The sequence below is a fragment of the Myotis brandtii genome, unplaced genomic scaffold (assembly GCF_000412655.1).
Source record: "Myotis brandtii unplaced genomic scaffold, ASM41265v1 scaffold679, whole genome shotgun sequence".
Classification (NCBI taxonomy): domain Eukaryota; kingdom Metazoa; phylum Chordata; class Mammalia; order Chiroptera; family Vespertilionidae; genus Myotis; species Myotis brandtii.
The window spans coordinates 1,073,867-1,083,373 of NW_005370653.1; the positions used below are offsets into that span (position 1 = coordinate 1,073,867).

Here is a 9,507-nt window from a genome sequence, read left to right on the forward strand (position 1 = left end):
TCAGCCCCCGGGAGCCGCAGCGCCCGCCTGTGTACGTGCCGGTGCCCAAAGTAAGTCCCGGTCGGAACCGCTTTCAGACAGGAGTGCGCCTCGCCGGGCGTGGTGTCTGATGTGGGCGGATGTCTGATGTGGGGTGCAGCTCGGGGGACGTTTCCTTGGTGGGCGCGCCGGGGAGAGAGATGCTAACTTACCAAGACCACTGAATTACTGTGCTTTTTTATTCGTTTTTTAGAGAGAGGAGAGGGATAGAGAGTGAGAAACATCATGGATCGGCTGCCTCCTGCACGCCCACTCTGGGGATGGAGCCCGCACCCCGGGCTCGCGCCCTGACCGGGAATCGGACCCTGACCTCCCGGTCCCTGGGCCGGGCATGACCACTGAATTATTAAGGATGAGGTCTCACACCTGACTTCAAACTTTTCCAAGGAAACCACCAAGAAAAGGCAACGGGAGGAGGAGGAGGAGGAGGAGGAAGAAGAAAGTCCGTCCCTAATTGGAAGCCCACGTTTGCAAGAAGCTGCCAAAAAAGTGAAAGCGAAGAAGAAGAAGCTTTCTGATGCCGAGAAAACGTTGGCAGACAGGTTGGTAAAATTCTTAGTTGAGTGAGGAATTGAGATGTAAAGAAACTGAGGTTATTGCACCTGCATTATCCATCTTAATTTTTTCTCATTTCCTAATTATATATATATATATACTAGAGGCCCGATGCACGAAATTCATGCAAGGGGCTTGCCGTCGCCACCGGGGTAGGGGGCCTCTGCCTCTGTCTCTGCCTGGGCCCCATCCTGCAGCAACTTGGTCCAGAAGGACGTCCAGTCTAATTAGCATATTACACTTCTGTTATTATAGATATTTTTATATTTGTATTATGGAAAACCTCATTTATATTCAAAACTTGAAAAGATAAGGAGTCCATGCACCGAACGGCAGCTGCGGTGGTTACTACTGGGCCAATCTTGTTTCATCTTTATTTCAGCTTGGGCCTCTCCTTATGGGAGAATAACAGTGATCAGCATTTACTGAGGACTGGCTGTGGGAGAGACTGTCTTTTCCTTGAGAGGCCGTTCTTGTTTCTCTTGGTTTTTTTTGTGTGTTTTTTTTTTTAAAATATATTTTGATTCATTTTAGAGAGGAAGGGAGAGAGAGAGAGAAGCATCAATGATGAATCATGGATCAGCTGTCTCCTGCACGCCCCTTACCGGAGATCAAGCCTGCAACTCAGGCATGTGCCCTTGATGGGAATCGAACCCGGGACTGAGTCCGCAGGCTGTCCCTCTGTCCACTGAGCCAAACAGGCCAGGGCTCTCTTGTTCCTTTTTCGTGTCTACACCATTTTATCATGAACTTTGCTTATCTCTTCAGAGACTTGACTTCTAAGAGGCCTTTAATAGTTTCTATCTTTGCATTAGCAGAGGTTAGAACTGAGTAGGAACCCAGGAAATAGTGAGTGAATGAATGAATGAATGAATGAATGAATGACTCCTACTCCCCATTCTCCCCTCACTCCTTAAGATACCCCATCAGTTTTTCTTACTGGACTGATTGGTGTTCAGACCTCACTTTATCCATGTGCCCCTAGACTTTATATTGTATTTGCCGTTTCAGAATTTACCTTCAACAAGCAGTCCTTTAAATATACAGAACTCATAAAAGTAGGATGTCTGGTTTTTCCTATTGGCCCCATTGCTTTACGGCATTATTTTGCAGGTGTATTGACCTTTATAGGCCCCCAGGGGGTGCTGCAGTACCCCTAGAGTTCCAGGGCAGATAATGGGGTTGGGCATTGGGAGAGGGTCAGCGAAATCTCCAAGGGCTTTAAATGAACCCACTTTTGTTTAAATGAACTTCTGTCCCCGCTGTTACCTGGCAGTCCTAACATATCTTCAAAAATGGAGCTCTTTCTGACTGTGGAATTTTCTAAAGGTGCTGGTCACTTTTTGATAATGCTACTTTAAAATGTCGATGTGTGTGTGAATGGTATGTTTAAATTTAGGAAAGTCAGAAGTAGGTGGGGAATATTTTTAAACACTGTGCTTTGTCAAATACTAGACCTGACTCTCATGACTATTATTTCTTCTTCCTTTTTTTTTGCCTTAAAAAGAGAGAATGCTCTAGCAAGTGCTGATTTAGAAGAAGAAATTCACCAGAAACAAGGGCAGAAAAGGAAAATTTCTCAATCTGGTGTTCAAGTAGCAGATAGAAAAACAGTTGGTGATGAAGATGACACAGCTGTCAATCAAAGGAAGAAAACGCAAATGAACCCAGAAGAAGAGAGGTTAAAGAACGAGAGGACGGTGTTTGTGGGGAATCTGCCTGTCACGTGCAATAAGAAGGTGAGTGTGCGGTCTGTAGGTGGTACGGACTCAGAGAGGGGAATAATTTATAACCGTGTGTAATGCTCCTCTGTGGAGTGAGCACACGACAAGAAGTCATGGGTTTCTGACTTCATCCTACATGACTACGTAAGTCATTCTGTAGATTGCTTCCAGAATCCACCCCTCCTTTCTGTTCCATAGTCCAGTGGTTCTCAACCTTCTGGCCCTTTAAATACAGCTCCTCGTGTTGTGACCCAACCATAACATTTTCGTTGCTACTTCATAACTGTCATGTTGCTACTGTTATGAATCGTCATGTAAATATCTGATATGCAGGATGGTCTGAGGCGACCCCTGTGAAAGGGTCGTTCGACCGCCAAAGGGGTCGCGACCCACAGATTGAGAACCGCTGCCATAGTCACTGGCCAATTCAGGCTTTTGTAAATCTTATCTGAACGATGGCAGGGACCCAGCCTTCTCTCCTGTCAGTGCTACTGAGTGCAGGGCTGTCTGTCTCTCTCCTTCACTGCGCTCTCCCTGGCACTTGACACAGTGCCCTGCACGTATTAGAGGCTCCATAGCTGTTTACCGTGTAACGGAATGAATGCATCCTAGGTTTCCTCCGTTATGTCCGGTTCACTAAACCGGAACCTGCCCTTTTCTTCCTTTTGTGTTCCTGTCACAGTCACACCATTGGGCAGTCTGTTGTTTATTTATTTAATATATTTCTATTGATTTCAGTGAGGAAGAGAGGGGGAGAGAGAGATAGACACATCAATGATGAGAGAGCATCACGGATCGGCTGCCTCCTGCACGCCCTACACTGGGGATGGAGCCCACAACGGGGCATGTGCCCTGACCAGGAATTGAACCGTGACCTGGTTCATAGGTCGATGCTCAACCACTGAGCCACGCCAGCCGGGCTGCCCATCTTTTAAAGGACACTTTAAATTCCACTTTAAAAACAAACAGTACAAAAAAACTGACTTCCTGTTTTTTCCTCTCCCCCTTACACTGATGTCTCCTAGCGTTTTATTTGTGATTATTTTGTAGGACAGAACACATTTGTGGCATAGTTTTGGTTATTGATCATTCTGTTAGATTAATAGAGGCCCAGGGAAGGGAGCCTGTGTGATGTTGCATGTTTAATACATTGTTTATGAGTCAGAATTGATTATAATTCTAGCTGTAAAACATACATTCTTCACATCTCGAGCCAGACATAGAAGAATGTATAAAATTCCCACCAGACTTGTCTTCCATCCATGGTCCTAATTCCAGACAGCCGGGGAATTTCTCATGGGGAGATAGCATTAAAGTTCATCAGTGTGAAAAGATGAGAGAATCTATGGAATTGATCCTCTTAGTTTACATGTGGTAAAGATTATCAAAGATTGAAAGACAAAAGTGTTATGTACCTTAGAGATGCTAACTTATTTTTTTCCTATGTTTCAATAAAATGTGTTTGTCTTTCAACCTGAATAGTCACCTACTTTTCTGAAATGTTCTTGAAATAAAACCTGGCAGTAAATGATTGTCAGACAGTTTTACTTAATTCCTTTTTGTAGCCCTGACCGGTTTGGCTCAGTGGATAGAGCGTCGGCCTGTGGACTGAAGGGTCCCAGGTTCAATTCCGGTCAAGGGCATGTACCTTGGTTGCGGGCGCATCCCCAGTGGGGGGTGTGCGGGAAGCAGCTGATCGATGTTTCTCTCTCATCGATGTTTCTAACTCTCTATCCCTCTCCCTTCCTCTCTGTAAAAAAAATCAATAAAATATATATTAAAAAAAATCAATAAAATATATTTTTAAAAAATTCCTTTTTGTAGCCACTTATTTGATGCTCTGGAAGTGAACTAAATATATGCTTTTTTATTTTAGAAGCTGAAGTCATTTTTTAAAGAGTATGGGCCAATAGAATCCGTGAGATTTCGCTCTGTGGTATGTTTTCTTCCCCCTTATAATTGCATAATTGTGAGACATAGTGCATTGAAATCAGACCTGTTACCATGGCGGCATTAGTGAGGTGGATGAGCACTTGACTTTAAACCTAATACCTGAATCAAGAGTTCAAATCTAGCCCAAGAGAAAAGTCGTTTTCCGTACCTATTGCTGACTCTTGTCTCTGTTAAATAACTTAGCGAGTTCACATAGTAAAATGATCTCCTTACTACTAGGGTCAGCACTGCATTTTGGAGGGTAGATGGGTGACTTGTTTGCTGTGTCTGTTGAGTAAGTGGAAATATTAATACTTACTGAATAGCATTTCTGGGATTGTAGGCTTTCAGTCTGGGGGGTTTGTGTGGCTGCTTCATACACTATTTATGTTCTGAACATAGATGAAGTATTTTTTTTAAAGTCAATTTATACGAGTACATGGTATCTGACTTCACTCTGTAGACCAGGTATAGTCGTGTTTCTAGGAGCATGAAATGCTCTAACCACTGAACCTGCTGGCCAAGGCGCCATAGAATGATTTTAATCAGATATTTAGAACGTATTATAATTAAAGTAATATTTCAAATAATGAATTTTCTTTACTTTTTTTTTTTCTTTTTAAAAGATTCCAGCAGAGGGAACTATGTCCAAAAAGTTGGCTGCAATAAAGTAAGTTTATAATTAGAGAAACGGAGTAGTCTTATATTCGTTTCCATTTTGGTTAAAATTGAGACCATCTCTTAGCTTCATAGATTTTTACACTTGGAGAAAACATCATGCTTTACTGATCCCTTTTGCCTGTAAATAGCATATAAATTTGTCAAATGTTTGTCTTTAAGCCTCAAGGTAAACTGTATAGTCATGGGAAGTATTGTGAAATAACCTACTAGAAATGGAGCCTCGGTGAGAACCAATAGGAAGGCTTGGGTGATGTGTTTCAGCCAATGTCTGTGTACTAGTAGGTGGTGTGTTAATTTTGTTGTTATTAAGTATTTATTGAAAGAGATGAAACTTCCTCCAGGAATTCTTGTCGTCTATAGATTGAGAGTAGAAAACAAGCTATTTATTTTGGTGACTTTGAGATTAACAATTTTACGTTGTCTTTTTTTTGTAGACGTAAAATTCATCCTGATCAGAAAAATATTAATGCGTATGTAGTATTTAAGGATGAGGTCGCTGCTACTAAAGCATTGAACAGGTAATTTTATCTCTCTGAGGTCTCACAGAATTATTCAAGTAGCTATGAGTATTTTTAATTCTTTGGTTTCACTTTAAAGCAAATGGCACAGTAACTCAGTGCTACTTTTTAAGAGCCCTTTCCCCTTCCTATGTCTAAAGCAGAAATGGGACCGAAATCGCCAATGGATTCCGAATTAGAGTTGACCTCGCATCCGAGACCTCATCTGTGAGTATCTGCGAGTTCTTTAAAGAACGTAGAGTCTTGGAGAGGAGTGGGCTCAGCAGTCTGAGGGGAGCACAGAGGGCACAGCCTCTGCCCCTGGTCACAGCACTGGTCCCTGAATGACACAGGAATGAAGTCACATCAGCTTCAGGAACGTGGCCCCACTCCCTCCATCTGGTTCAAATCATCGTGGAGAGTTAGGCTCGAAGGTGTGTGAGAGATCATCTGGGTAAACGTCTTATTTCATAGATGGTGGGCTAGGAAGTTAAAGTATTCATTCAATAGTTTCCGTTTCTCTGTGTTAGGTGTACTGTGCTAACATAGTCTCAATTCTCCAGGAGTTCCCAGTATAAAAGTTACAGTTCGATTCCTGATCAGGGCACATGCTGGGTTGCGGGCTCGATCCCTAGTAGGGATGTGCAGGAGGCAGCTGATCAGTGATTCTCATCATTGATGTTTCTATTGCTCTCCCTTCCTCTCTGAAATCAATAAATACATATATTTTTAAAAGTGTCTTGAAACGAATGAGTAAGAGCTCACCCACAGAAGCATAGATTAATTGCTGGTGGTGTCAGAGTGACCTAGTTAAGAAGTGACAGAGGTCTGGTTGACATCCCTGGCTGTGACTGTGGACCTAGCACAGGGTCAGCAAGCTGGCCTGATCCACCTGCTGGCTGCTCTTTTCAATAAAGTTTTATTAGTATACAACCACCCCATTAGGTTTGGTATTACTGCGCTATAGCGGCAGAAGGGAGTAGTTACAACAGAGACCATGGGGCCCACAGAGCCTGGAACATGTGCCGTCTGGCCCTGACCCCCAGATAGCACATAGCCTTTCTCGAGCATGGCCAGGGCCAGTCATGTTCCCCGTGAACAAAAGGCCACTCCCTCTTGCAGTTTCCCTCCTGTCCCTGCGGGGAAGGAAGAGACAGACTCAAACAAGGGACTGGTGTGAACACAGGAGACGGACACCTGTGGCGTGTGTGGGGGAGGGAAAGGCTGGGCTCTAGGGTGACCCCACATTCCGTTCTGGTGAGTGACTCTGTGTCTTTGTGTTTCAGAGGGACAAGCGATCGGTGTTTGTGGGGAATCTCCCGTACAGTAAGTTTGTATAAGCAAAGTACCTGTTTATTGTTAAATTAACGGAATAACCACTGAGCAGTACCTGTCTGTGCGTTAAGAGTAACTTTAAAAAGGCAGGAATGTAACTTCACTCATTTTCACGGGGCTGGTATGAAACCCCTCCAGCTCCCTAAAGCGATCCCCAGGCTTCGCTCCACTTCGGTTGAATTTGTTTTCAGAAATTGAAGACTCCGTGGTGGAGGACCACTTTCTGGACTGTGGGAACATCGTGGCCGTGAGGATCGTGAGAGACCCGCTGACCGGTGTCGGCAGAGGATTCGGCTATGTGCTCTTCGAGGTATGGAGGCCACTGCACTGTCACTATGCCTTTGAAATGCACTGGGAGGGCTTGTCACTGCGTTTCATCGCTCAGACATAACTATCACTGTTGCCCTCAAATTCCCAAATTAAAAAATTAAATAAAATAAAAAAATACAGATTCCAATGGGCTATTACTAATGAGGTCAAGTTCTGTGACCAGTTTTAAGACTCTTGACATATATTTCCAGATAGCTTTAAGAAAGGTGGTCACAGCCTTCCGATCCCATCAGTACTGTATTGTGGTTATTTTACTGTTTCTCTGCTCTTGCTTGGTCTGTCTTCTATGTCTTGATAAATTCCTCAGGTTCTTTAAGACACATCTGGTGTATAGTCAGGGTTTATTCTCTATTAGAATAAAAGATTAACAGGATTGGGGATCTGAATGGAACCCTATGAGGCATCTTGTCCAGCAGCTGAGGCACCATGACAGAGTCAACTGTTACCTCGGGGCTTCTGCAGAAGAGCCTTGTGCGAAGGAGGTTCACTGGGTTGTAAAAGATTCCATGTGACTGTCTAGCTCGCTGCCAGGTGAAAGTTCATTAGACAGTGAGAAAAGGGCACCTGTTGGGTTGTGACTTATCTGATAACCTGACAAGGCAGCTGCAGTGCCTCCTGGGGAAACGTGTGCCGAGCATGATTCAAAGGAGACCACAGCCCAGCAGCTGCGACACGGGCTGGACTCCTGGACATGGAAATGGGAGGGTTTGCCATGTGCAAGCTGCTCTAATCCGTTCAAGTTGCGATTTGACTAGTTTCTTTGCAGATGAGTTTCCGGTTGAAATTAACATATTGATTTGTATTGCAGAATACAGATGCTGTTCATCTTGCTCTGAAATTAAATAATTCTGAACTGATGGGGAGAAAACTCAGAGTCATGCGTTCTGTTAATAAAGACAAATTAAAACAAAATTCAAATCCCAGTTTGAAGAATGTCAGTAAACCGAAGAAGGGACTTAATTTTGCTTCCAAAAATGTAGGACATTCTAAAAGTTTATTTATTGGAGAAAAAGCTGTTCTCGTCAAGAAGAAAAAGAAAGGACAGAAGAAAAGTGGACGAACTAAGAAACAGAAAAAACAGAAATAGCAACTCGAAGCTTTACTTTTTCTGCTGAGCATTGGTAATAAAAACGTGGTGAAACCATGTATTGAGTTTGAGAATTGATTGGGGTGGTGAATATGAACATGGAAACTTCCAGTTTATTTGCATTGTCATAGCTCCTTTGGAGCGTTAATTGTAAGATGTAGGCAGGTTAGTTACCATGGGTTAGTTTTATTGAAAACTGTGTAGGCCCTGGCTGAGGAGCTCAGTTGGTTAGAGCATCATCCACCTACAACAGGTTGTGGGTTCGATCCCCAGTCAGGGCACATACAATAAGCCAATGAATGCATAAATAAGTGGGACACAAATCGATGTTTCCTCTCTCTCTAAATAAATAAATTCAAAAATAATAAAAGAGAAATTTCTGTCTCAATAGACCCAGGACCTTGTTCCTAAGTCTATTGGACCTGACTGTCCCGAGGGCGCAATGATGAAGCAAGGGAGATGGAGTGGGTAGAAGCAGGACACTAGGTGAGGCCAGGTTGAGTCAAAGGAAAAAAAAGTTGAAATAAAGGGCCAGATGGAAGAAAAGAAGGCTTCTGCGGGTTCCAATAGCGACCTGCCTGTCCCTGGAGCCTGGCAGAGGCCAACCACCTCACCACGCCCTGTGCAACGCGCAGTTCTGTTTCGTGTCTTTCTGCCCAAGGTTTTGTCTTAAATGTTACCCCACATATAGGACGTTTTCTGTGGCCATAAAACAACTCACTTTTCCTATATTTTTTCCTTCCGTATCTTTTACCAGTTACGTTGCTCCAGCCATTGCTCCATTTGGTTTTCTCCCACGCACGATACCATATTGCAGCATGGCTCTGACATGGGATCTAGATCGCGGTGCTCGTTGCATAAGGGGCTGTGGCTGAACTTGAAACGAGTCACAGGCTGCCTACATCACGAGAATAAAGGGAAGCCTTTGCCGGCGGCAACCTCCCATCTCCGTCGGACACAGCCAGGCTGTCAGCCACCGTCGTGTGTACGTGCGCGGCCGCCACGCGCGCCCTCGGGGCGTCAGGCTCGGCAGCTTTCCCGGAAGTGGGTGGTCCTCGTACACCGTGGACACTAACGCGCACGCCGCTCCCGGTGCCCGGGAGACGCTACCTAAGTCCCCTGCGCAGGCGCAGGAGCGGCACGGGCGCCTCCGCTCAGGCACTGCCGCGGACAGCCCTGGGATTTCTGTTCAGGAGCTTCTGCTCAGGCACCGCCGCGGGCAGCCTAGGGGTTTCTTCTCAGGCACCGCCGCGGGCAGCCCGTGGACCTCTGGTGACGGCGCCGGAAATGGCGCGCTCGGCCTTTCCCGCCCCCTCCCGGCGGGCGT

General features: G+C 44.8%; 1 protein-coding gene across 1 annotated transcript in view; it reads left to right on the forward strand.

Annotated features, from left to right (window-relative positions):
• Positions 1-8,239, forward strand: part of RBM34 (RNA binding motif protein 34) — a 10,325-nt gene extending 2,086 nt beyond the window's left edge. Inside the window, exons 2-11 of the mRNA XM_005881358.2 lie at positions 5-50; positions 427-581; positions 2,102-2,333; positions 4,195-4,254; positions 4,877-4,920; positions 5,366-5,449; positions 5,593-5,656; positions 6,715-6,754; positions 6,955-7,073; positions 7,902-8,239. Of these exons, the coding sequence (XP_005881420.1) occupies positions 5-50; positions 427-581; positions 2,102-2,333; positions 4,195-4,254; positions 4,877-4,920; positions 5,366-5,449; positions 5,593-5,656; positions 6,715-6,754; positions 6,955-7,073; positions 7,902-8,180 (1,123 nt within the window). The 3' untranslated portion in view covers positions 8,181-8,239. The remainder of the gene's footprint in view (positions 1-4; positions 51-426; positions 582-2,101; positions 2,334-4,194; positions 4,255-4,876; positions 4,921-5,365; positions 5,450-5,592; positions 5,657-6,714; positions 6,755-6,954; positions 7,074-7,901) is intronic.
• The last annotated feature ends 1,268 nt before the right edge of the window (positions 8,240-9,507 follow it).